This window comes from Mustela putorius, unplaced genomic scaffold (assembly GCF_011764305.1).
Source record: "Mustela putorius furo isolate JIRA1106 unplaced genomic scaffold, ASM1176430v1.1 tig00000450_pilon_pilon_pilon, whole genome shotgun sequence".
Taxonomy (NCBI): Eukaryota; Metazoa; Chordata; class Mammalia; order Carnivora; family Mustelidae; genus Mustela; species Mustela putorius.
In genome coordinates this window covers 15394652-15422538 of record NW_025421385.1, presented here as the reverse complement: position 1 = coordinate 15422538, position 27887 = coordinate 15394652, and the positions used below count along the sequence as shown (strand labels likewise).

At 44.9% G+C, this 27887-nt stretch overlaps 1 protein-coding gene across 2 annotated transcripts in view; it reads left to right on the top strand.

The window, feature by feature from the left end:
• MTHFD1L (methylenetetrahydrofolate dehydrogenase (NADP+ dependent) 1 like) overlaps positions 1–27887 on the top strand; it is a 183635-nt gene that overhangs the window by 104800 nt on the left and 50948 nt on the right. For both annotated transcript variants that reach the window (XM_045080183.1, XM_045080184.1), the window contains 6 exons: positions 2389–2528; positions 7699–7740; positions 8558–8658; positions 9209–9386; positions 23269–23376; positions 25941–26093. In XM_045080183.1, the coding sequence (XP_044936118.1) occupies positions 2389–2528; positions 7699–7740; positions 8558–8658; positions 9209–9386; positions 23269–23376; positions 25941–26093 (722 nt within the window). The remainder of the gene's footprint in view (positions 1–2388; positions 2529–7698; positions 7741–8557; positions 8659–9208; positions 9387–23268; positions 23377–25940; positions 26094–27887) is intronic.

Sequence of the window (27887 nt, the reverse complement as noted above, 5' to 3'; positions counted from 1 at the left end):
TTTTGTTTGTTTTAGAGATGCCCAAGTTCATCAGTGCCTACTGTACGCCTTGCGGTGTCCGTGTCTCACACAGACGCGCCCCCTTTCCTCTTGGAGCTTGGTCTAATACAGGAGCTTCAAGTGGAAACCAGGGTCCGGCTGGAAGGACCTTGATCAAACACTGCACACAGTCATCTGTGTAGCAACACCGAGCAGTTTCTCCAGTATAACAGCATTGAAAACACACACGCGCACACTTGCTGCTTGACTCCCTGCCCCTCAGAGCTGATCAGCCCAGAGAACAGGTTGTGTTGGTTGAGGTAACGGACTCCTCCGGTCGGCATGGATCATTTCTCTTCTCTTCCCAAATCGACTCCGCTCGTGCTCTCTCCTTTACCTGCGAATCCTTTTACTCCTCGCTAACCCCTACCCTCCACCCCCAACTCCTTACTTCTCTGCTTGGAGAGCTCCTGTGTCCCTCAGAGACTGACTCCCTTTACCCCCATTGTCCAGCCCTACCCCGCAGCCTCCATTCCCCCCCCGGCCCCCCGCACCACACCCCTTCCCTCCAGTCCAATAGCAGACAGTCTCACCCCTCAGCCCTCTGGAGTGCTTCACGTCAGGGACCCTAATGCTGGGACACTACCCCCTGAGCAAAATGCCTGGGCGTAGCAGGAATTCACGAAATGCTTAAGAATTGAGTATGATTTCTAGCAAGTGGGAGAGTTGTTCTCTTGGTAACAGGGATGCGGACCGTTTTTGTGAGTGCCTGCTACCCACCATAAGGCAGTAACGAAGTACTGGACATGTGTTATCTCGCTTGAATCCCCCAGCAAGTCAAATGAGGACACTGAGATTCTAGTAGGTTAAGTAACTCACCAGCATTCACTGGCCGCTCACCAGCATTCACTGTGCTCGTGTGCACAGCTGTCCGGACTGCATCCAGTCTGCCTGATTCTAACCAGGAGGATGGTCACCGTTCCTCTTCTGGGCGCCCACTCTGTAATGACCTTTGACAAAACTAACTGAACATCCCTCTTCTGTGGGCCGCTGTACCACTCCCATGCTAAAGTCACCACAGCTTTTCCCAGGGGACCCCTGAGATAGGGATTGTTACTCTCCATGAGCTGCTCTGGTTTTGACCACCACTGATCAGATCACTAGAATTGTCCCAAATAGTAGTAAAAAGGAATGTTCATTCTGCTGTATCACTTACTCGAAAAAAATAAAATAAAGGACATAGTGACTTCATAGCTAAATTCATTCCAAATTGAATATTTTTAGAGAAATATTTTTCAATTTGTCAAAAGCATATCAGCAGTCATAAAAACTTTTTACATCCTCTGGCACCATTCTCTCACCCGTGGGAATTTAGTCCAAGAATATAATTTGAAAGAGGTTAAATCTCATCTGCACAGATATTTTGCAGCATTATTTATATTGGAAACAACCCAAATGTCTAACAGCAGGGGGAACAATTTTGTAAATCTTGATACATCCACCTAGCAAAGTTATAAACTAAAAAAAAAAAAAAAAAGTTATAAGCTGCCACTTAAGATCATAAATTTCGAAAGCTTGTAGTAACAGGAAGAAAAGTCTGAAAATTTTAAAGTACAGGGGCAAACTACAAAATTCTACCTATTGTGTAAGAATTTACAAGCATATGAAGTAGGTAAAGGAAACCATAAAGAAATAGAGTGATGGGCTGATGTACTTAGAATTTGAACTTATTATGCGACACTTCATGATTTTACTTTCTGAATTCTTATTAAAATGTGTGGGAAGGCAAAGTTACGTGCTGTCTCAGCTACCTCCCCAGGAACATCTCTAGCAATTTGGGGCAGGAGAGGGGCTGGCTGAAGGTGACTGTCATCTGTGCTTCTGCAAGAAATACGCTGTCTTATCAGGCCTGATGATTCATCTTCTTAAGCCACTCAACTAACTTGAATTTTGTCAATGGACAGAAATGACCGGGTGGCATTGGATAAATGATTCTGTGCATGTTGTAAAAAAGTAAAAAGGATCTTCGACGGTAATCATGCTAACTATGTCCTTTGATACAATCTGGAACAGAATTAAAAAGTTGACAGTCCCATCTGTGGTAAATGCTTTGCTTTGGGTGACCATAGCGGAAGAAGAATCTTGCCCTTGGCAATGAATCCTTAAAGCATGGTAGCCTAAAGCAGAGTGGAGAGCCATCTTTTTAGAGAGCGTAGGGAAGTGGAAGGTTTTCTCTGCCTACGGGAGAATCATTTTACCGTTGCATAGGAACAAGATGGAATGCAGGGGAGCAGCCTGGAGGTGGTGGCCACTTCAGCTGTCCTTTGAACCAGAGTCATACCTGCGACTGCCAAAACCTGCCCTTGTTTTGAGAAGCTGATAGCAAGTTTCCACCTTGATTCCCCACAGTAACTGAAGCTGGCTTTGGTGCTGATATCGGGATGGAGAAATTTTTCAACATCAAGTGCCGAGCGTCTGGCCTGGTGCCCAACGCGGTCGTGCTGGTGGCGACGGTGCGAGCTCTGAAGATGCACGGAGGCGGGCCGAGCGTAAGTCCCCTGCTTCCTTCCCAGTAAAACACGTTTTAAAATTCAGATGAAGCAGGATTCCGCTTCAGACCTGCTCCATAGCTGTGGTATTTTTACAAATCACCCTTGTAAGGCTCTGGCCTTACATTTGGTAAATTCAAGTAAACGGGGACTCTCACACAGTCATTTCAAAGCAGTATTTTGGGAAGGAGCAGAATGTGACCACCTTTTAGTCCTAAGATTTATACCTGAAACTCAGGTCAACATTTTATAATCTCATGGTGACGGGAGGCTGGAAGCTCTTGTTCCGAGCAGAGAACATAAGGATTAGAGTGATTTCTTTTGTGGGTGAGGTTCTTTTGTTAGTGTTCGTACACACAGTTTTTTTGGTTCACTACACTGTCTCATCAGATTTCCTCCAGAACCATTTTCCTTCTGTTTCTGCTTATTCTGATTTCATTTTATAGCTCTGTTATGACACTGAATTATTTCTAAAAGAGCTTTGCTTGGAAAAGATACCCTGTTTTAACTTTTTTTACAGACTTTTGATATTAACCTGCCTTATATACATAATTCACACACATTTGAAAGAAAATTTTTTTCTTTTTTCATTTTTAGTTTTTTTTTCAAAGAGAGAATAAGAAATAACATACTTCAACTGAGTAACATACTTCATCTTTGAAATAAAATTAAGTTGGAGTGTCGTTATTATTTCTACTGTTGTTACATTAGACAAACTACCAAATCGGATTGCTTCATTGGTAATGCTATGTATACAAAAGTCACATAATCAATGATTATTATATAGCAGGAACAAGTAACAATTTCGTCATCATAAAATACGTCTCTGATGGGCATTGTATAATCATTTTAGCAATTCTTTGTCCTAGGAGAGCCTGACGTTATTTTATGCCATTTTATAGAGAAGGGATTTGAGGTTCAGCCACTTCGGAGAATGTGAGCAGTGTGACCAGACCGAGAGCCAGATCTGAAGTCTGAGGTTTAGATCCAAATTCCTTTCTCTGTCCACCAGGCAGAGCTGAGTGTTAATGAAGGGTAAACATTGAATCCCAAATCCACCCATAATAACGAACACTTCAGTAGTTCATTGTCGGCTAAAGCTTCATCATTAATTCAAATGTAAGATTGACAAAATGTGTATTATTAAGCAGTCGATCCTGAGAAATTCTGAGTTTGATCCAAACACCATTTGTTGCTGCAAGACTCTTGAACCTCAGATTTTGAATCTGTATACCAATTTCCGTTTTCAAAAAACTATTCCTGCTTCCATACAATGCATTTGAAATTCTCCCTCACTGTTTTGCACCCCGAATGTTCTAAAACCAAAGTGTTTTGGTACTAGAAAGGGCTTAGAGATTGAGTCTGGCTCAGTCCTTGTAAAGATGAAATGACTAAGCTAAGAGGAAGGCTCACTGATTTGCTTCGTATCATCCATCTTCTTAGGGGACTAACCAGACTCAAGGTCTCTTGAGTTCTAGTCGAGTGTTTTTCTATACTCTCCTATCTGTCTCGTTAAAAATTCTCTATGTGATTTATAATCCTGTTTTAGTTCATCTTAATGTATGAGCTTGTTTTATAGTGGTTGCTTTTCCCTCTTTTGTACGCCTTCTACTTCACATCTTGTTTCCGGCCCAGTGATTATAACAGGACTCACAAGGGGTAGGCACAGATCTGGGCAGAGGACGATAAAAAGAAAGGATCAGGAAGCCTGGCACAGCTTAGTATCCCTCTCCCGAGCTCCACAAGAGCCTTCCCCAATGTACTGTTTTATGACTCTCTGTGTGTGTGTCTCTCTTCTCTACTCTGAATTCCTTGAGATAAGGGACTATGTCTTATTAATGTGTGTATCCCTAATGCCTGGCAGAGTCTGTATCCAGGAAATGTTTTCAACAACTAAATAATAAATGAACTTTCATCTTCTTAATCCTATACTCTGTATTATCCATCTCCGTGTCTTTCCTTCGTACTTGAAACAACTCTGTGATAATGTTTTTGATCCGTTATAATTTCTACTTCCTTTGGATATCATTACACAAATAACCATAGCGGCCTCTTATGTTTATCCAGATTGGTTTTTTTCCATAATTTGTGCAGTGGAAAATCCTGTCTTCCTTGAACTTGCCCGTTTTAGCCCCAATAATTTTAAATTCATATCCTGTCTTCCAAAGTGCTGACCATTCATGCTGCAGTGTAGGAACTAATATTGTCATACTGATGGATCCTTGATAGCCTTTACAATTAATTCTTTAAATACATTGTATTAAGAACCAATACACTGTGTATCCATGCCAAAAGAGATTTACTGTAAGAAACTGGCTCACACATTGTCAGTCATGGAGGCTGATAAGGCCAAAATCTACAGAGGGGCTCACCAGGCTAGAGCTTTAGGAGGGCTTCTTTCCAGTTCCAGTCCTACTCTAAAGGCAGTCCGCTGGAGAATTTCTCTTGCACACAATCTTTTTCTTCTATTAGGGCCTTCAACGGACTGGATACGACTAGCCACATGGTGTGGGTAGGACAGAAAGGCAGGGCACGGATCTGTTTTACTCCAAGTCCACTAATTTAAGAGAATAACCCCCCCAAAACACCCCACAGAAACACTCTGAATAATGTTGGACCAACTGTCTGCTACCCTGTAGCATGAACTGATACCTGAAATTAGCCATCCTGCCGTTGCTACTGCTGTTCATGGACAGGGCAATCACCAGATCTTCTTTTCTTTCTTTTTTTTTTTTTTTATTTTAATAACAAGTTGGCCTAGTACTGTTTATTTAAATAGGCCCTCCTCCTGTCTGATCTTTACTTGGTGATACATGTGTAGGTCTTTTTCTGGGATCTCTCTTCAGCTCCACTGGTCTGTTTACATATCACTGTGTCTGTGCCGCACTGGTAGCCTTTATGGCAAACTCCACACCTGGGTGTTCTGTTTCTGCATGCACGCCTGGCCTGGTATCCGTCCTTTTGGCTTCCATATGTATTTTAGAATCAGCTCATAAACCTCCGTAAAGAATCTTCTCAGCATTTTTACTGGAAGGGCATTGTGCCAAGAGGATATTTGATGGGTTGCCATATAAGATCCTGGGATGCCTCTTCGCTGATCTGGGTCTTTTTAAGTGTATTTTAGTAACAACTTATAGTTTATTTAACAAAGGGTTTCTCCATCTTTTTATGGATTTGTTACTGTGTACTTTACATTTTTGTATAGTGTAACAGGTTGCTTATGGATCCTTATATACTGTTTTTATATCCACTGCTTTTTAAAATTAAGGTGTAATTGACGCAAAACCTTACATTAGTTTTAAGTGTCAAATAGAATGATTTGACATTTGTGTACATTACAGAAGGATCACAAATCTCATTAGCATCGGTCGCCATGCATAGTTACAAGAATTTTCTTGCAACGAGGGCTTTTATGATATACTCTCGGGGCGCCCTGGGTGGCGCGTTGTTTAAGTGTCTGCCTTCGGCTCAGGTCATGATCTCAGAGTCCTGGTATTGAGCCCATAGCGGGCTCCCTGCTCAGCAGGGAGTCTGCTTCTCCCTCCCTCTGCCCCTCCCCCCTGCCTGTGCACATGGGCTTTCTCTCTCCCTTTCTCTCTATCTCAAATAAATAAAATCTTTAAAAAAAAAATCTACTCTCAGCAACTTTCAAGTATGCAGTACAGTATTATTAACTGTAGTCACAGACTAAATTGTACTGATTTACCTGTAGACACTTGAGAGTTCCATGTGGTCAATCATGTCTGAAAATAATGACAGTTTTGTTTCTTCCTTTCTAATCTTTGTGCTTTTTTCTTGTTACTAACCAGGTCTTTCTAGCTGGCAGTGCAGTGTTAGGTAGGAGTGGTAACAGTGGACCTCCTTTTACTATCCTGATCTAAAAGAGAATATGTTTAATACTTCTTAACTATATACGATTTTTCTACAGGTGTGTAGTGTATGTTTTTTATCCAATTAAGGAAACTGACTTCTCTTCTTATTTTGTCGTTTTTATTCTAAATAAATGTTGAATGACTTTCTTCATCTCTTGAGATGGTATGGTTTTTCTCTTTAATCTATTACTATTACAAATTATATTACTTACTCAACTTGAGTACTCCATCTTTGAACTGCTCTTGCCACCCCCATGTTGTTGTGAAAAATAGGCCACCCGAAGGGAAGAGTAATGGCAATTACTTTAACATTATTTAGAATTTATTGAGAATGATGGTACACCTTCTATAAGTCAGGTTTCATGCAAATTATGTCTCATTTTATGCTAGGATAATGGGCACCAGTGAGAAAGTTCTCCATATTGGCTCCAGTTAGAATCACCGGGGGAGTTTCTCAGTGTTACTGATCCTGGGTCTCACTCCCAGAAATCCTGGTTAAATTGGCCTGAGTGGAGCCCAGGCAGACATCAGTGTTTCTTAAAAGCTTCCAGTAAGACTCTTAGGTTCAGCTGGGGCTGCCAGTTGTTGGTTTAAAAGCACATTTTGTGCTTTTTAAATGCAGCTTTCTGAAAAGTGACCATGATTTGTTTTTCCTTCAGATCTTTATCAGAGTAAAAAAAAAAAAAAATTTTTTTTTTAAGCAAAAACAAAGGGGGCAGAATAAATTGGTCAGGATTCCCAGTAACAGTAAATAAATCTTCTTCACTCCAGTGTTTAGTACGATGCCAATTAACCGCCGTTTATTTTTTTAAAGATAAGAAAACCAAGCCTCCAGATTGGCAAACACATTGGCAAGTTGCTGGTTTCCAAGCGAGTTACCCTTGTCAGATCCACTCAAGTCTTTTCAGTATATTTGGGCTTTTCAGCACGCCCAGCCTGCTGGGTGCAGTTCAGTAAAAGGCATGTGCTCTGAGAGTTCCCCACTACCATGGCCATGCCTTTGTGGATGTATTTGGCTTTCATGGAAGTGGGTTCAGGAGATGAATGACAGAAGTGGGGGCCGTGCACCTGCCGGGCGAGCACGGGATTGGAGGTGGGTACAGGTGTGTGGGCAGGAGAAAGGAGGTCCTTCAGCCCCTACAGAAGCAAACACTGCAGTCCAGTAGGGCTCATTTGCATGCATTTTCCCCAAAGCGGCTAGAAATTCAACCTATCTGGCTACTCTTCTATGCGACAAGTATCAGAATAAGCATTCTCATGGGTTTTTTCCCTTCGTTTTTGCCTTTTTTTTGTCTCAGGTAACTGCTGGGGTCCCGCTAAAGAAAGAGTACACCGAGGAGGTAAGGACAGGTGCCCCGAAGGCGTCTGCGCAGAACCGTTTAAATCCAGCAAACCGCAGGCTAGCCGCTGGATCTGTCACGAATGATCCCTCCACCAGTGGCCTCTTGAATCACTTCTCTCATGATCCCGGAGGAAACGGGTGGGGGCAAGGGATAAAGTCCATTCAGTTAACTTTCCATTCTCAAGAAATAATGACTATAGGCTTCGTGTACGTACTGCTTCCTGCCCTCTGAGCAGCCATTAGAACAGGAGCCCAGTCTCCAGCACAGACACAAACATTCTTCTCGTATTCTTCTGCTGGGGGCGTGGAGGGGTTGGGGGGGGTGGGGAGCTGCCTTTTGGAGCATATACAGTTGGCTCTATCACTCGCTTGAGTTCCTCAACTCTTAGGTAGACTTTGATTTACTGGCAACAGTACCTCTTAGCTCCTACAGGTGGCACCAGGGATTTGAGCCCAGAATGGCTGACCCACACTCCTCACCCTCCCTGGGGCCCTGTGCCCTCCTGTCTACCAACCTACAGAGAGCAGGCTCATTGCTTATGCCCCGGCCAGCAGCCAGCAGCAGGAATAGCCACCTGGCCCAGGACCCTGGTACACCATTGGACCCAGAAAGATTTCAGAAATTATTCTGCCTCTGAGCCTACTCCTTCTGTACGCCACCTTTTCTTGGAGGAAAACGTGTTTTATGGGCTTGTTTTGTAGCTTCTAGGACAGTAAAGGGAGCGGGATGGAAGCCGAACCTGCCAGAGTGGACTTGCCAGCGTACTTTGGCAGCTTTGGTGGGAGGCGTTCATGGGGGTCTGGTTTCCTTCCAGAACATCCAGCTGGTGGCAGACGGCTGCTGTAACCTTCAGAAGCAGATCCAGATTGCTCAGCTCTTCGGGGTCCCTGTTATCGTGGCTCTGAATGTCTTCAAGTAAGTGAAGCCGCTGCTTCGCATGTGGTCCTCTTGCCGGCCGCCCTGTGAACTCTCTGGGTGCCTGGAGGGAGTTTGGTCTTTCGAAGGCTTCATCTGAAACTATATAGAAATACTCTGCTCCTTCTGTCTGTTTGTTGGGGTTGGGTTGGGTCGGCTTCATTTTAGCAGAAGTCTCTCAAATGTTTATGGGAAATGAAATCTATATAGTGAGTTAACCTTTCCGTGGCTCTTATTTATTTATTTATTTATTTAATTCCACCCAGCTTTTCTGTCTGAAAGACTGTGGATGATCAAAGGGTTACGTTATGGAATTTTCTCAATAAAACCCTTAACAACTTGAAATATCTGAGTCCTGTTGGAGAGGCTTTTCTTCCTCCCCTCAATGCTTTCCTTTAAGTCTGATTTATTTAAACACAACGTAACCACTTTTGATGTTGAAAATATATGCAGTGTTAGGGAGCAAAGTTTCTGTATACACGGTTAGTCTTTCTTTAAAAACATCACTAAATGAATACAGATGCGAAACCGCAAACATTTTCATCACCAGGACCGACACCCGCGCCGAGATTGACTTAGTTTGTGAGCTCGCAAGGAGGGCCGGAGCCTTTGATGCGGTCCCCTGCTATCACTGGTCTGTCGGCGGGAAGGGGTCCGTGGAGCTGGCTCGGGCTGTGAGGGACGCCGCCAGCAAGGGCAGCCGCTTCCGGTTCCTGTATGACGTTCAGGTAAGCTCAGAGGCCGTGAGAGCGGCGTTGCCTGTGCGTGGGGCAAGTGCGGAGAATTTGGTAGCATTCATCCTGTTTATTGGCCACAGCCACCCTCCAGATATGGAAGCTGCAGGGGAAGGGGGTTGAGCCACCTGCCCAACACTGGTGGCCAAGGACACAAGCTCTCCTTGCCCCAGGACCTGTGCTCTCAAAGCTCCGCTCTACTCTCCAGGAGCAGGCCTCAGCGAGGAGGGCTTTGGGGAACGGGGTTGGACAGCTAACGCATTCAGGGCTTGGTCTTCGGAGCGACTTCTTAAGGCTTGTGAAATCAGGAGCAGTGTTTTCCTCGTCCATTTCTGCCATGGTTCTCGTCTTTCACTGTGGTTTTCTGGAGCTGTATGTATAATATTTATAATATACGTTTAGTTGTAGAATACACGTGACCTGTCACTCAGCATCTCTGCCGTGTTGGGGTGTACAGCTCAGTAGCGTTAAGTACGTTCACATTGGGGTGCAACCCCCTCCCCCATCTCCAGAGCTCCTTGCAGAGCATAAACTCTACGCCCGTTAAACCCCAGCCCCCCATTGCCGCGCCCCACCGCCACCCCCACCCCTGGTAGCCAGCCTTCCACTTTCTGTCTCTGTGAGTCCGACTGGTCTGTGTATCTCATATAAGTGAAATCATCCAGTTCTTGTCTTTTTCATGATGGGCTTATTCTCCATCTTGGTCCTTTCATGCTGCTGGAAGAAACAGCTCAGACAGGGTCGCCAGTGAACAGCAGAAGTTCACTGCACACAGTTTTGGAGGCTGGGACGTCCAAGTTCAAGGCTTGGGCAGAGGTGGGGCTGGTTTTCTCTGTCATGCACCGCCGTCTTCTCATTGTATCCTTGGGTGAAAGAGAGGTGGGGTCTCTAGTTTCTGTTTCAGGGGGGCACTAATCCCATTCATGAGGGTTCCGGTCCCATCACCTCGTTACTCTGAAAGTCCCCCATCCTAATTCCATCAACTTAGTTGCCCCCAAAGTCCCCACGTCCCCTAACACTGATCACATTGACAGTCCGTCTTCAGCAGATAAAGGGGGGTGGGGGACAGTGCGTGCAAACACTCGGTCTCCGTCATTTGCTCAGAGTAATGTCAGGGTTCACCCGTGGTTTTGCACATCCCTGCCATTGTGTGTGTAGGTTACATTTTGTCGATTCACTCACCCACCAGTGGCCATTTTGGCTAACTATGCTTCTTGACTTATAAAAAATGCTGCTGTGAACATGTGTATAAAAATATCTCTTTAAGAGTCTGCTTTCAGTCCTTGGGGTCATCCACCCAGAAGAAGAGTTGGTCGATCGGCTAATGTGTTTTTAAACAGCTGCGTTAGGAGCCTTCAGTCAGAGGATCTGAACCTCCCAGGACCTCCCTCTGTTCATCTCGGCCCCCGCCTGCACCTCTATTTCAAATTCTTGCAGCTCCGGCTCTGGCTGCTGGATTTGTCCCCATCGACAGCCTGTGACTGTCAGAGCGCTCAGCATTTAAGCCGGTGGCTGCTTCTCTCAGTCCTTCATCCCTCGCACACCCTGTGGGTCTCTCAGATGTCACGGACGTTAACATCGCTCCTCCTTCCAGCTCAGATGCATAAACCAACAGCATAGGGGCACGGAGGACAAGCGGCATTATCGACGTTCAGAGTCCCGTCATCCAGCAGCTTGACATTAGTCTTCTTGCTAAGCCTCACGCTCCCCGAGGGCTCGCTGGGTGCCACGCGTGGGGGCACCTCATGCTTGTTAGCTGCTCTCACCTCGACATCCGTGTTGAGTAGGAACTGATGGTATTCGCCCCATTTATACATCCAGAAACTAGAGTCAAAGGATGTTGCCCAACTGCCCAGTGTCCCGTACCCTGAAAGACGCAGAGCTGGGAGTCTCTGGAAGGACGGAGGTGATCACCCTGCTCTGTTTTTCAGAATTCAGCCTGTGTTCGAAAGCGGGGGTCAGGGTGGGGGAACGACTCCTTGACAGGGGGGACCTGCCCACAGAGGAAGGACAGTGGTGACAGGCACAGGATCCGTACAAAGTGAGGGGCGCTGTGGGCATTCCGTAAATGTATGTGAGTGGAGGAATTTCAGGACTCAATCGGGGATGGTTAGACCGCAGCAGGTTTACCATGTGGAAGGACCATGTCATGAACAAGAGACAGGCGTGTTCTGGGTTATGGGGTGCGGGGAAGAGGGGTGAGGATCCGTACAGGGAGGAGACCTGGATTCTACATAAAGAAAAAATGGTCTCGCTGGAAGAAGTTCGTTCTCTGACCCTGAAGAAGGAAGCAGAAGCTAGATGCGCCTGAGCATGGGCGTTCCGAGAGGGACCATCCCGTGGGGGCCAGCCGGGATGCTCTGTGCTCCTTCCCAGGTCTTTCTGCCCTGGCGAGTCTGCCTGGTGGTCTGCAGTGCCTGTCCCCGCCCTGGACCCTCTCACAGAAATCACCGTCGGGGCCTCGCTCTCTCTGGCCTGCTCTAGGAGCCTCCGACCATTGCCGACTGATGTGGAACTAGCCCACTCTGAGTGGCAAAGGCAGTTTCTGAATGAAGGATTTCACAAAGTAAGGCTTTTTTTCTTTTTCTTTTTTCTTTTCTTTTTCTTTTCTTTTTTCATTTTTTTTTTTTTTAAGATTTTATTTATTTGACAGAGATCACAAGCAGGCAGAGAGAGGAGGAAGCAGCCTCCCCCCTAAGCAGAGAGCCTGGTGCAAGGCTTGATCCCAGAACCCTGGGATCATGGCCTGAGCTGAAGGCAGGGGCTTCAACCCACTGAGCCACCCAGGTGCCCCAGAAGGGCTTTTTTAAAGGAAACCTTCCCAAGTCAAAAGAAAGTGGGTTAGAAGTATTTCTGAGTTACACTGTCTCACACAGGCACTACCCCAAAAATGAATCCCTTTTCTTTCCAGTATTTTAATTTTCTTTCTGAATTCCCATCCACATGGAGATAATGCTGTTAAAATGTCTGCTTTCCTATAAATAGGGGAGAAATTTATTATACTATGGACTAAAGTCCTGTATTTGCTAGGATTCTTGCCTCTTTGGCAGCATACTCTTCTCCCTTTTCTTATAACACAGAACTTAGATGTGGATCATATAATTATTTCTTAGAGAACTAACAGCATCTCAGCATATCACTGCACAACAAGAAGAATGATTGCTTCACTGTGTATTGCCTCCCTAAGAGTTGTGTTCCTCACTTTGGCAAGATGGTTTTAGATAATAGAAGACCATTTAGAATCTTGTCTAGAAATCGGTATTCCTTGGTGTGCAGTCCGTAACACAGCTCAAACGTTTCTTCCCTCACCATTTCTTATGTCGTGTTGGCAAACCTTTACAGACTAACTCATGGTTTTCCTGGGACTCTTCATTCCCCCTCAACGAATCCTTCCACGCTTGGCAGGTTGATATGTGTGGGCTTGCCCTACAGGAAAAAAGAAATACTAAAGTACTTTGGACAAATCACCCCGCTGCCTTCGCTTCTCAGTGCAGACTGGACTCCTGTGGGCCCTCTGCCATCTCCCCGGACTGTGTTCCTCCAAGAACGCATTCCCTGCAGGCCTGATGGCGTCCTGTTTCTGCCCTGGTTCTGTGTTACTGAAGAAGGTCACCTGAGACCACGTGGAGGCATCTGACATAGCGCAGGAGCACGGGACATGATGCTTTCGTTTGGAAAGTAGGAATCATCTCAAAATCCCAGTGGAAGGAGGAACAGCTAGAGAGGAGAAGAAACACTTGACCTCAGAGATACTGTGGGGTGGGACAACCCCCAGGGTGAGAGGCTTGATGGTGAGGAGCCCAGAGTTGAAGCAGGAAACAGGCTGTTCTGGCGTGGTGGGCTTCCATGCTGAACTTGACAGAAAATGGAGTTAAGCAACCATTCTTCTTCAGACAACATTTCTGAACATCTTTTATCAGAGTAGCTTCTTTTTATTATTATTTTTTTTTTTTAAGATTTTACCTTTAGGGGCGCCTGCGTAGCTCAGTCGGGTAAACATTTGCCTTTGGCTTAGGTCATGATCCCAGGGGTTCTGGGATCGAGTCCCGCATCAGGCTCCCTGCTTAGCGGGGGATGTGCTTCCCCCTCTCCCTCTGCCCCTCCCCACCCCCCACTAGTGCTCACTCTCTCTCAAAAAGGATAAAGTATTTTATTTTTAGATAATCTGCACCCCCAATGCAGGGCTTTAATTCACAACCCCAAGACTAAGAGGTGCCCCCAGAGTCACCTCTAATTCAAGAGTAGAAAACTTTTTTTTTTTTTTTTAAGTAGGCAACTTTTGATTATGGAACTGGGGGAAGCTGGTGATAAATTCTGAAAATAACTTTTTGAAACAGGGAATAAGAAGGGCACCTGGCTGGCTCAGTCAGTGGAGCATGCAACTCTTGATCTCAGGGGTTGTGGGTTTGAGCCCCACGTTGGATGTAGAGATTACTTAAAAATAATTTTTTTTAATTTTTAATAAAAAATAAAACGGGAGTGCCTGGGTGGCTCAGTGGGTTAAAGCCTCTGCCTTTGGCTCAGGTCATGTCCTGGGATCGAGCCCTGCATTGGGCTTTCTGCTCAGCAGGGAGCCTGTTTCCCTTCCTCTCTCTCTGCCTGCCTGTCTGCCTGCTTGTGATCTCTGTCTGTCAAATAAATAAATAAAATCTAAAAAAATAAACTAATAAAACAGGGAATAAGATGCAGTGGCCTAATTGCTTAAAGGAAATGTATCTGGTGAGAATAAGTATGTTTAAGCTTAATAAGTTCCTAAGGTTTCCTTACGACCCTTTGGGATGATCACACTCCCCCAGAAGTCATTTTCTCTGTAACTTTCCCTTTTGTAGTGGGACTTTTGACAGTTAAATCTTTATCATTGACCCATATAATTGCTCCATTCCCACAAGCACATAGGAAAATAGTAGCAGAAAGAAAAATGAATCTTACGGTTTATTAGCGTTCAGATCCCTGTTCCGTGCATTATTCCAAGCACATCTCACCCAGTGCCTTGGGGTGTGTGGGCTCAACTCCATGTTTCAAACGCCTGGAGAAGGTGAGGGACTTGCCCCGAAACACATGGGCACTTGATGGAAGGAAAAACATATTATAGTTAAAAGAAGAAAGGAGGTCATGGAGAATTAAGTTTAAATCTTGCCTGGGCCTCCTGTGGTGGATATTGATTTGAGCAAGCTGACTCCTCCCCCTGAGCCTCAGCCTCTTTATCTAGAAAACCCTGTCGGTTACTGACACCAACGGCCCCAAGTGGCTGTGAGGACCAAATGGAAAGCCTCAGAGTAGAATGCAGGAACATAAGAAGTAGGCAGTCCAGGTTAGCGGTCCCTCTCTCTTCACATTCACTTCCGGAGAAAACTTCCTGAATTGACCTTCAGGAATTGTCTTGTAGGGGCGCCTGGGTGGCTCCCTGGGTTAAAGCCTCTGCCTTTGGGATCATGCCCCACATTGGGCTCTCTGCTCCATAGGGAGCCTGCTCCCCCCGCCCCCGCCTGCCTCTCTGCCTAATTGTGATCTCTGTCAGTCAAATAAATCAATAAAACCTTAAAAAAAAAATTGTCTTGTAACGCAGGTGACTGTGTTAGCCTCTAGAATTGGTTTTCTGGTCACGTGGGTTGAAACCAGGAATTAGAAGCCAAGTTTCCTCTTGTACCGAGAAATGAAAGGCGCCAAATTAAAGGAAGATGACCAACATTCTCTCTGCATTGGGACTGAGAGCCATTAGTGGTAGAGTAAAAAGTCAGTCACTTGTGCAAAGGCTCTGGGGCCCGGAAAGTCAGTTTGCAAATCCGACTCTGACTCGTGTTTGTGAAATCAGGAGTGAATGTTGAAAATCATCTTCATATCCTTCCTCTAACCTTGACAGTGAGAGAGGATAGTGTTTGTTTTTATTAAAAGGTCTTTCCTGTGCTTTGTGTGAAGCCACTCTCTTGATCGCAGCGGGGACTGGACGGAGGGAGATCAAAACAGACCAGCCCGGCCAGGAGAGAGGACTGAGCCCAGGGCGGCCAGCGTCCCTGATCTCTGAGTGTGTTTGGGGGACTTTGCTCTCCTTCTGATCTGTTTGAGGCAGGGGGCTTCGGAGGCGGTATTTAGGTTGGCTGTTGAGGAATTTTTTTCTGTTTCTTTATGATTCAAACTGAAACATGCGTCAGTTCTTATGGTGGTTTTGTGAGCTCTCTTTCAATCGGCCTACAGGCGTTTGCAACTAGAGTCTCAAATTTGAAATAAATAAATAAAGATAAGTATAAATACTTCTATATGTGTACATAGAACTTTTTAAATTGTGGTACAAATATATATAATGTGAGATTTCCCCCTTTTAACCATTTTCTAAACATACAGTTCTGGGGCATTAAGTGCACTCACATTGTATATATAGTTCTAATTGATGGGATATTAAAACTGAAAATGATATGTATGTTCTGTATGTCTTCTATAGTTCCCAGTAATTGGGAAAAAAGAAGGAAAAAACCACTGTTAGGGAGAAGGGATGTGCTGTTTGTTTGTTTGATTGTTTGTTTGTCTGTTTGGGGTTTTTGCCCCGTCCTTGTACCATTATCTCCCCCTCTCAGGCCTCTTGACCTGCTTCGGCTCCTTCCTCCCTTTCTCAGACTTACCCTCGGCGGGCCTGCTCCCACTGACAGGTTCAGCTCTCTCCCCTTGCTGTGCAACAGAATGTTTGGAGCGTTCTGTAGAAAGCGGCCCCTTCTATTTTCCAGACAGCTCGGCATCTCATTCAGAAATCCTACACTCTCTTGCGTTCTGCTTTCTCTGAGGATCGAGCACCGGTCTTTGAACCCAGGCTTCTTCAAGCCCATCGTCAGCCTCTTGTCGCTGGCGTCCTTTCCACGATTCAGCTGCAAATTCCCCCATGGCCTCCCCTTAACCCAACCACCCCTTTCTGCAGACACCCCTCAGATCTCCGTCAAACTAAGATTCCGTTTCAGCCCTGGCTTCTGTGTTTCCTGTCAGATCTCATCTGGCCTGCAGTGTCTCACGTACCCCGTCCGCCCACGGGCTGCCTCACTCACTCATCGGTACCTGGTAGCTTTCATCAGACCAGAGCCCGTGGTTAGAACCATCCCGGCTTCCTCAACGCATCCTGCTCCGCCCCACGTGGTTCCAGCAGAGCGCGTCCCAGCTTTGTTGCCTGGAGGCTAGAAATAGCACCTGATGGGAAAGGAAGGGTGGCCTCTATCTCTTTCAGCTGGGCATTCCACAAGGATTCCTGTAATTTCATTTAAATGCTCTCTTCTAACATGAAACGTGACACGTCACCAAGATCGAAGTTTCCAGAAATACATTCTTGGCTCTAAAATCACAGGCCGATTAAGAAAGCCTCAGGGATTGTACAATGGCCTGTCAGTGTCCCTCCACATGTTAGCCAGCCATATTCTGCCACCACTATATCTGTTTCCTGGACATTCAGACGTAAATTTAAGTGACAGGATCCATCTCCACTTAAGGAATGTTACTTGATATTATCACAGATAGTATCCTTAAAGGTACCGCATACAACATACCACCTCAAAAGAGACACCTACTCTAGGATTTTTTAGGAAAAACAACATATGGACTTTCAGTCACTCCAGTATTAGAGAGTTTGGGGACCTGTTTAGTAGTCATTCTTTATCAAAAAAATGATTTCTGTTTCCTTTCATCGTAAGTACAGTTGACCCTCGAACAACGCAGGTTTGAACCTTCTGGCTCCACTCATGCGGACCTTTTCCAGTAAATACAGCAGAGTTCTGTAAATGTATTTTCTTCTTTTCTTTCTTTAAAGATTTTTTTATATATTTGACAGAGAGAGACACAGCGAGAGAGGGAACACAAGCAGGGGGAGTGGGGGAGGGAGAAGCAGGCTTCCCACCGAGCAGGGAGCCCGATGCAGGGTTCGATCCCAGGCCCCTAGGATCATGCATGACCCAAGCTAAAGGCAGACGCTTAATGACTGAGCCACCCAGGCGCCCCTGTACTTTCTTCTTATGATTTTCTTAATAACATTGTCTCTTCTCTAGCTTACTTTGTTGTAAGAATACAGTGTGTAACACACGGAACCTAGACAATACATGTTAATCAGCTATTTTATGGACTAAGCTTCTGGTCATCAGTAAGCAATTAGTCATTAAGTTTGGGGGAAGGGGCAGGAGTCAAAAGTTATTAATGGGTTTTTGACTATGGGACGAGGGCGATTAGTGTCCCAACTCTCACCGTGCTCAAAGGTCACCTGTATTGTCCTGTGCCCTTCAGTGAGATTTTTACACCCAGAGTTTTTTTCTTTGGAAGCACATCTCCAGGAGATCCAAGAGGGAAATTCTGACTCCTGCTGAACAGCCAAGAAAAAGAGACACTTGTAAAAACAAGGGCTCCTTGCATGTGCAAATAGAACCGAAACCACACCTTGCATTCATTTGTACTAGTCTCCTAACACGTTGAGGTTTATAAGCAAGGTTTGTGGAAAGAGAACCAACACATGTGCCATAAAATCACCGTGTGTGTTAGTTGGCAAAGCCACATGCTCAGACCCCATTCATTCCTTCCTCACTTGGGTCACAATCACGTTTCTGATGTCCCTTTCTTTTTTTTCTTTTTTTTTTTTAAATTTTATTTATTTGACAGAGAGATCACAAGTAGTCAGAGAGGCAGGCAGAGAAAGAGAGAGGAGGAAGCAGGCTCCCCGCTGAGCAGAGAGCCCGATGCGGGGCTCAATCTCGATCCCAGGACCCCGGGATCATGACCTGAGCCGAAGGCAGAGGCTTTAACCCACTGAGCCACCCAAGCGCCCCTCTGATGTCCCTTTCTTGACATTGCTGTTCCGTTCTGAGAATATATGGATCACCCATGTGGATTCCTCAGGGTCATCGTTTGACACAGACAAATAGAGACTGTTTGGTGATAGACATTTTCTCCTTTCCCGGACCCCAGCTATATCCACCACACACCCCGGTTGCCTTAGGAGAACGAAGTTCCTCTGGGAGTCTTCTGGACTCACCTGTCCCCCCCTGAGCCAAGGAGCCAGCCGGGACAGCTGCTCAGTGAGCAGACTCGCGGAAGGCGGCATGTACACCTTTAGTAGCTCAGACGTGCTGGTTTTCAGCCAGGGACAAGCTTTCTCGAAGACACAGAGGTCTGCTCTCAGTACAAGCACTGGTCCCGTGACACCGAGGTCTGTTGCAAGGAGCCCCTGATACCTCGTGTGCACTCAGGGTAACTGAAGATCGATGGTTTCACATTACACTCTCATTCGAAGTACCAGAAAGGCTGTTGACTTGTAGATCATTTAAAATTCATGCCTCATTTAAAATACAAAATATGGGGGTGCCTGGGTGACTCAGTAGGTTAAAGCCTCTGCCTTCAGCTCAGGTCATGATCCCAGGGTCCTGGGATCAAGCCCCACATCGGGCTCTCTGCTCAGCAGGGAGCCTGCTTCCCCCTCTCTCTCTGCGGGCCTCGCTGCCTACTTATGATCTCTGTCAAATAAATAAATAAAATCTTCAAAAAAAAAATACAAAATATGAATTGACATAATTACTGAGTCCAGAGATTTCTGTTCAGCCAACACATTTATTCATTGATCCTTCTCTTTAAACATACTTTGGGCTTTTGGAATACATTTTGCTGGTATCACAGCATAGGATCACTTAATTTTTAAGTTTTTACTTAAATTCCAGGTGGTTAATAGACAGTGTAATATTAGTTTCAGATGTGTTCAGTGATTCAGCCCTTCTGTACAACATCCCATGCTCGTCACGACAAATGCGCTCCTTAATCCCCAGGATCGCTTAACATACGAATTCCGGTCTATGGCCTTGGTAAAACAATAGAACATTCCGTGCGGCTCCAGAAGAAACAACAATGTGTTCCAGTCCTTCAACAGTCGTGGGCTTAAGAAACTCTAGAGTTTTGATAGAGTATTTATTGCTTAACGATTTCATAGGTCTTCTAAGAGACCCTCTGGGCTGCTGACTTTAGAACTTGACCTCCAAGTAAAATGAGATGCCACTATATTGTAATACCTTCACACTTCATTTCCTTTGATTCTAGAAGCTTCATTTTTAACTCTTTTAAATTTTGTTCTATTTTAGCTTTGTTTGATTGCACTTTCTTTTTTGCATATTCTTCTCATGAAAAAACATTTTAAACATTTTTAAAACATTTTCTGGAATTTGTAGGCCAGTTTTATTTCACTAAAATACAGGTTTTCAGTAATTTAATAGAGGCATCTAGGTGGCTTGGTCAGTTAAGTGTCTGCCTGCAGCTCAGGTCATGATCTCAGAGTCCTGGGATCGAGTCCCATGGTTGGGGGGAGGGGTCCCTGCTCAGCAGGAGGTCTGCTTCTCCCTCTTCCCCCCAACTCATGCTCTTGCTCACTTTCTCTCTCTCAGATAAAGAGATAAAATCTTTAAAAATAATAATTTAATAATTCTAGCCGGTCTCCTAGGCTTAAGAAAGATATGCTGTCTAACTTTGACCAACTCCGCTTCTATGAGCCAGGCTCCCCGTAGCTACAAAATGAATATAATTAAGCGTGAGGTCACTACATGCTCCAAGTCCATGTCACTCAGCTGTTTTACAGTGTACCTACTCAGCAGGAGGTTGGCAGCAATGTAACAATTGGTCACAGTTATTTACCAGATCTGTGCTGTCCAGTGCCGTAGCGACTGGTTATAGGTGGTTATTTAAATTAACTAAAATTAAGAATTTATGACCTTGGTGGCACTTGTCACATTTCAACTGCTTAGTAGCTGCACAGGGCTGCCAGCTACTAGACCTGAGAAGCATGTATATAGAGCATTCTCACCATCATGGGGGCGCCTGGTGACTCCGTCGGTTAAGCTGCGGCCTTTGGCTCAGGTCATGATCCCAGGGTCCTGGGATCGAGTCCTGCATCAGGCTCCTTGCTTCTCCCTCTACCTCTGCTGCTCACCCTGCTCGTTCTTTCTCTCTGTGTCTCAAATAAAAAATTTTTAAAAAGAGAACAGTCCCACCATCACAGAAAGTTGCCATCAGACACCTCTGTTCCAGAGTGTTTCCATTTCTTAAATATACATTCAAGAGGTCTGGGAGGGAATAAATGTAGAATATATTCAGAGTTATGATCTTGGTGAAGATGAAGATTTAACATGACATTAGTTCAAAAATGACCAAAGATCCTAGCATCGACACGAGACTTTGTGAAGGGGCTTATTAACATGTTAAGCAATTGTGCATAGTACACAAAGAACAGTCCTATTTCCAGAAGACGCCGTGTGCCTTTCCCTTAGTGTAGAGTAACCTTTCCTTTCACGGCTTCTTAAAACCTCCGCTGTCCTTCAGGTGTGACTCGACGACCTCTGTACGCGTCAGCGGCTCTTGCTGACTTCCCTGCCGGCCTCTGTGCTGCAGCGTCTTCTGTCTTCCGTGGTAGTGTTTATGCAGAGCTTTATCACACACACGCTTCAGTCACAATTATGTGATGTGTCATTGTCCCCGCCGCGTCCGAAGTACATTGTTTCAGAAGTGCCCAAAGTCCTTCGCCTGTCGTAACACCTTGAAAGCGCTTGAAGTCAGTGTACGTTAGCCATTCGGCAGAGGTTTGTGGAACGCCTGCTGCACGCAGGTCACTCTCCTAGACCTTAGGGATGGGAGGCCAAACGTTGTGGTGAACGAAGAAGTTGGGAAATACTTACAGAGTCAGGGAAAGCCAGGAGTGATTAATGCATGGGCATTCATGATTTATTTGACCACTTTGCACTTTGTTTGCTTTCTAACAACTGCCATTTAGAACAAAGCAGTATAAGTGAATATCATGTTCGGATCAAGATCATTAGGGTGAGCTTGGCTCTTCTTTTTTTCTTTAATGATTGCATTTCCCCCCCAAAGTGAGCAGTCCCTTGCCTACGGACATAATATAAATATGTCGTATGCGATGGGAGCTGCCTTATCAGGGCAGTTTTTAACTTTTATATTAAAAACAAAAGATATATTAACCAAGATCATCTTTTTATTTATATTCACTTGTACGCGTGAGTGAAAAAGAAGAATTGCAGTAGCAGTCCGGGAAGGGTTTTGGTCTTGGAATGTCTAGTTGTGTCCACTGATCACTTGATTTATCCAGCACGGGGCTGCAGGACGCACACCGGGCAGTGGGGGGTGCATCCTCTTAGACTCACGATGGACAGCAGTGCGCCTGCCAGAGCTCTCAGGGGAGCACCCTCATCTTCTCCAGGCAGAGCAAGACTGGGGGCAGGGCATCAAAAGTCTGGAATGACAGGCGGCAGATACAAGTACTTGTTGGGAAGCACAGAGGTCTGGCATCTGAAGGTGAGGAGGAGAAACAAACCACCCAACCAGGATTCATGCAGCCGGTGCTTTTCTGCTCTTCTACACCTTGTGTTTGGGTCATCTGTCATGTTTGGGTGGCGGCAAGTTTCCTCTGGGAATTTTAAAAAACACAGCTCACAAAGTCAGTCTGGCATCTGCTCGAAATTCCTCAAATACTTTCAAATAAACATTAGTCATAGACGAAAAATGTGTATTTCTGAATGCCCAAAAGAATTGGAAGTTGGTGTCAAGGAGGTATTTGTCCTTGTGCTCATCACAGCGTCATTCCCAGCAGTGAAAAGGTAGGGACAACACAAGTGCCCAGTGGTGGATGAATGGATAAGAAAAAATATGGTGGATGCGTACAATGGAATAGGAAGGAAATTCAGACACAGGCCACCACGTGGATGAACCTTGAATTTCATGCTCACTGAAATAACCCAAATGCAAAAGGACAAATGTTGTCTGATTCCACTTGTATGAGGTCGCCAGCATAGCCAAATTCAGAGAGACGGAAGGTAGATAAGCGGTCTCCAGGAGCTGAGGGCAGGGAACTAGTCAAGTTTGTGTTTGATGGGCAGCGTTTTGGAGAAGGCCATGGAAAATTTCTGCCCCTTGGTTGATATTCATTCCACCAGCGGGCACTTGGTCCAATAGCTGTTCGCAAACAGTAAATCCACTAACTGCATGACGCCTCTGTATGTTCTCTGCACAGTGAAATTATGAATGCTTTTGTCAAATGATTTGCATAAATAAGAGTCACTTTATCTCTGGCAAATCCCTTTCCGAATGAACCACTGTTGTTTCTCCAGATCATTTGCAGTATTTTACCAGCTCTCTGTATCCGGGCTTCTCGTCCAGCATTATGGAAGGCTGTTTCTTTCTACCCCATACACTCATTTGCCCATATCTAGCCTTCTTGGATTCTTACCCAGCCTCCATGATTTCTCATAATTTGCTAAAGTGACACTAGGTCCAACCTTTGAATTCCCATTAAAGTCATCACATCAACATTTAACATCAGCCCATTCCAGGGCACCTGGGTGGCTCAGTCAGTTAAGTATCTGACTCTAGATTTCAGCTCAGGTCATGACCTCAGGGTCATGAGTTTGAACCCATGCTCTGTAGAGTCTGCTTGAGATTCTCTCTCTCCCACACCCCCACCCCGGCTCCTGCTCTTTACTCTCTCTCTCTCAATAAATAAAATCTTAAAAAAACATATATCAGCCCATTCCTACTCACAAAAAAATATACTTAAACACCAGCATTTAAGTATTTATTTACGAGGCTCCTATTTGTAAAACTATAGTATAAGGTACATTAAAAAAAAAAAAACAATGCAATAGATAAAAATGATTAACTAGATAAGCAGCTTTTGGGTTAAGTGAACATCTAAAGCTTCTTGATACTTCTTCATACTTTAAGGTCAATAGAGGAAAGAGTATTTGCTTCCGGGGTTGTTGAAGACAAAATCTGGTAGGAAATTTTAATGACTGCAGAAAAGCTCATTAAGCTTTCCCTCAATCCTTTAACCAGATTAACATTAACAGTTTTGTTGTCATTTGTGTTTCTGCAGCTTCCAATTGTAGAAAAGATAAGAACCATTGCGCAGACTGTGTACGGAGCCAAAGATATCGAACTGTCTCCTGAGGCACAATCCAAAATAGATCGTTACACGCAACAGGTAAAAGTTATACTTCAAGGGGGAAAAAATTCTCCTCGGACTCTTAAAATACCTTCGGGGCACCTGGGTGGCTCAGTGGGTTAAAGCCTCTGCCTTCGGCTCAGGTCTTGTCTCAGGGTCCTGGGATCCAGCCCCGCATCGGGCTTTCTGCTCAAGGGGGAGTCTGCTTCTCCCTCTGTCTCTGCCTGCCTCTCTGCCTACTTGTGATCTCTGTCTGTCAAATAAATAAAATTTAAAAAAAAATAAAAATACTCACCTTGATGTGAGGACTGTTAAAAGTCTCACCAGCTGAATGTGGCTTAATTTCCTTGGTCTACAAAAATTGAATTAACATCCTTGGGTAGTTTGTTGACTATAAATAGAATGTGATGGAGAGGGCATGTGCCCTCTGATGGATACATCATTGACTTATATGGTTACGAAGTGTCTGATATGGGTGGGGTCGTATCTGTGACATGTGATTGGTGGTTAGTCCTTCCTGCTCAGCCAGAAACATTGAACTTCTTAGATGTGTGGCTGTGGCGTCAGGTCTGGATGACCTGTAGTGCTTCCTCTTCATTGCAGGGCTCTTACTGCCTTAAAAATGTTAACACAGTGCGGGGGAAGGCAAGTCATCGTGCAGCATTTAAAGATGGGGGTGTTCAGTGTTCCTTTTTTTATGCAAGTGTTTCATGGCTTGGTGTTGAGATAGTTCACCCAAGGTGAAGGTTTGGTCATCTTCTACCTCTAGAGAGTGACAGAGGCAAATCGGCAAGCAGCTTCAAGATGACCGGGTCTCAGCAGCCTGAGTCTGGTCCAAAAATGAACCTGTTTCAGGAACTACATCCACTCCAGCTTGTTCAGCTACCCCCACTGGAGCGACCGCAAGCCCCAAATGCCCCCTCCGGTTTGCCACAATAGGATAGAAATCAAAGCACTTCCAAGGGCTTCATTAGGCATAGCACTGATCTACTTTTTAAAATTCCCAACTCCTAAGTCCTGTTTGTAAATCGTATTGGATAGTATGTTAAATACTACCAGTGCTGGCCAGCATATTCTCCCAGGTTTGGTAAAATGGTCAGCAACTTGTTTTTTCTTAGAATTTTCCATGTATGCCCTTAGCTTGTGCTTTTAAAAAAGAAATAATTCCCTTGGGCCACCTGGGTGGCTCAGTCAGTTACGTGTCCAACTCTTGATTTTAGCTCAGGTCATGATCTCAGGGTCATGGGGTCGAGCTCTGCATCAGGCTGCACGGTCAGTGAGGGGTCTGCTTAAAATTCTCTGACTGCCACTCCCCCTGCATGCACATGTGCGTGCTCTCGCTCTTTCTCTCTCAAATAAAGAAATAAATCTTTACAAAATAAATAATTACCCAGAGTTGTTCTAAACACTGGTTCAGTCCACAGTGAAACTGCACTTGTGTGGTAATGAAATGAGTAAAGTAAGGTCCTTGTTATGAGTCTTTTTATTTTCATGAGTTTTTAATAATATTTAAGGACTATTATTTATTCTAACATTAGTTTATTCCCTTTTTTTTTTTAGTCTTAAAAAACTTCTATGTTTTTTGGTGCTAGTATATACCATACTGGTTTTTTCTTTTTTTTTAAATATCTGTACTGGCAAAATACTAAATTGGAAACCTACATCAATTCAAATTATTTCACTCGTTGAGTGATCTCTGAAGCCCAAAATTCCTGCCCTCATTTCTGTAGAGCAGTTGTGATTGTCCCCCAGCAGAATTCTGATCATGAGATGAGAGTGTTCCAGCATTCCAAAAAAAGAATAGCCCCATCCCCCAAATGAAAATATCCTAAAATCGTCCAAATACTTTTAAACTGAATCATAAGAAAGTCTGCATGTGTTACCTCTGAAGACTGTGTTCCTTTTATCCCTGTCTACTGAAGGAATATTCCTTAAAAGTTATGTGTCCAGAGTGTGGTTGCCGTTAATTAACAAAATCTCTAAAGGGACACTATGTCCCCTTTAATCGGAACCAGGCTGCGAGGACACTGTCCTTTTTGTGAGACCCACATGTGACTTCCTGCCCTTTCACCTTTGGAACTCTGGGTCAGGCATCGCCTTTGGTCCTTAAAAATAAGAGGCTTAAAAAGTGACCTCATCTTTGTTCATATAATGTAACCACAGATCAAATAGCCGTGATTCATAAACCAACACAAAGGGACCCTTTGCTTCGTGACGGCTTCCAAAAATGAGTGAACAACGTGACTGAGAGCCTCATTATGGGCCTTTCTCCAGATTACCTTGCTGAGCCCCGGATATTAATATCCTTGGAAATAGTTTCGACAGCTGCTGTTGCTTCTACTTTGCCTGAAAATAGCCATACTTTCTCCCAAACACACACGGCATTCCACCTTCCTTCAGGAGAATTCTCCAAAATAAATAATGGACACCCTCAACCGCGGGACGGTCACGGGGAGGTGAGGGTTCGTCCTATCTTGGTGCTCAGCGAACCAGCACCCAGCCCGTGCCTGAGCTGAGCCTCGGGGACGGCGTGTGCTGCAAGTCGAACACATGCAGGAGATTGATTTGCACTCAGTGAACACGTTTCCTTTCCTTTCTCACAGGGATTTGGAAATTTGCCCATCTGCATGGCCAAGACCCACCTTTCTCTGTCTCACCAGCCTGATAAGAAAGGCGTACCCAGAGATTTCATTTTGCCCATCAGTGATGTCCGGGCCAGCATTGGCGCGGGGTTCATCTACCCTTTGGTTGGAACGGTGAGTGACGTTCTCCAAAAGCCTTCCCCAGGCTGTGTTGTGCGATGCCTTAAATCCTTATGTTCTGCCTACACTTTGCAAATCAGGTGTTGGGACGTCATAGTATTTGCTATTTTTCTAAATGTTCTCTGCCGCCATATAAAACTCCTCTAGCGAACTGATTCCCCTCATAGAACTCGGAAGAGAATAACTTGGTATAATTCAGCCTGATATTTAAACAGTGGCGTGGCTTAGTCTAGTGTCTCTGGACCTTTTTCACGTTATTGTACTCAAAATGATAAGATTTTACTCTGGTCAGAAAAATGGAGGTGACTGCTCACTTCAGACACCTCCCAAGGCTGGGAAAATCACCATGTCACCGTCTGCCTTCCTCCGCAGCACATTAAGTGGGATGCTCTGCCTTAGAAAATGAGCGAGTTCAATGAGTTTTCATTTTTAACAGTGTGGTGGGATTGCATTGGTGTAGGATGATAATTATGTTATTTCAGTTTTTTAATGGATGGAAGGGAGATACCAAAGATGGGAAAATTTATCAAAGCATTTAAAATCCATGATGTTGGGTTTCATACATAAAATGTTGCATTATGGCCACACCTTACCTTCTACTGGTAACCATCAATGGCCAAAATCCAACTTCTCATTCTTGGAGTGCTCCTGGATTAGATTTAGAGCAAAAAAATTCTAAGTCATGAAGATCCTTACTGTCGTTGTCACAGATCGATCCACGTCCAAGCAGGAAACATGAGAACAATGTTAATAAGCCGTGTGGCTCTGTTGTGGTGTAACTAAGCAATGGGTAAGCAAAAGTACAGAAATCGTACAGAATTTTTGCCTTGATGTTTACATATCTACTATTGGGCAAAATGTTTTCAGTAAGCATTTCTGGAATTCTTCATTGCATCTGAGGCATGGAGATGCCACGAGGCGTGTGAGGAGCACAGGTTTGCCCCCCACGGAGGCATCTAGAAAGTGTGGTATTGGCATTTCGAACGCACTCCACACAGGAGCAGCAAAAGCAGCTTCCGACTGAGCAGGGAGTGGAGGGTGTGTTTCCACTCCCTCGAAGGGAGTCGAGAACACTTCATAAAAGCCTCAACCTCTGACCTAAAGAAACACTGAATTTCAACTCAAGGGCACCAAAGTACACGCCAGACCCAGAGAAGTCCGGTGTGGCTGGGGTAGGAAAGGTCAGGGAGGCTGAGAAATGTTGGGACAGCAGGACAGGGCCAAGCTGTTCCAGAGCTTGATTACCATCGATGGGCACTTGGGTTTTCTCCTGTGCACACTGCGGAGTCACTGTTGGATGGTTTCTGGTGTTTGTTTTGGGATTTTGTATTTTTTTTTATAAGAAGAAGAAAGTGATCTGATTTTTATGTTAGAAAAAGAGCCCTAGCAGCCGATGGACCATGTTCAGAGGGCTGAGAGCCAGAACCAGGGAAATACCAGTTGAAGCCAGAGTTCATCAAAGTCAACACTGGGATCACTGAAGCTAATACAGTGAGAGAGGCGACTTCAAGACACATGTAAGGGTAGCCACCTACACATGGGGCCATGGGACGGGCCACTTGTAGCTTGCCTGGGATGATGGTGCCGTCACTCCTGGAAGGAACATGGCAGGAGGCAGATGGACAGAGCCGGAACTAAGTCTGGCTTGGATGTGGAGAACTGCGAGGGCTCATGGGATATATAAAGTGGTGATGGGTCTGTTAGAAATACAGACACAATGCACAACCCTCAGAGGAAAGCAATAGGAAGGAAGGCCTTGAGAGTCATAAGAGCATAGATGAAGGCAGA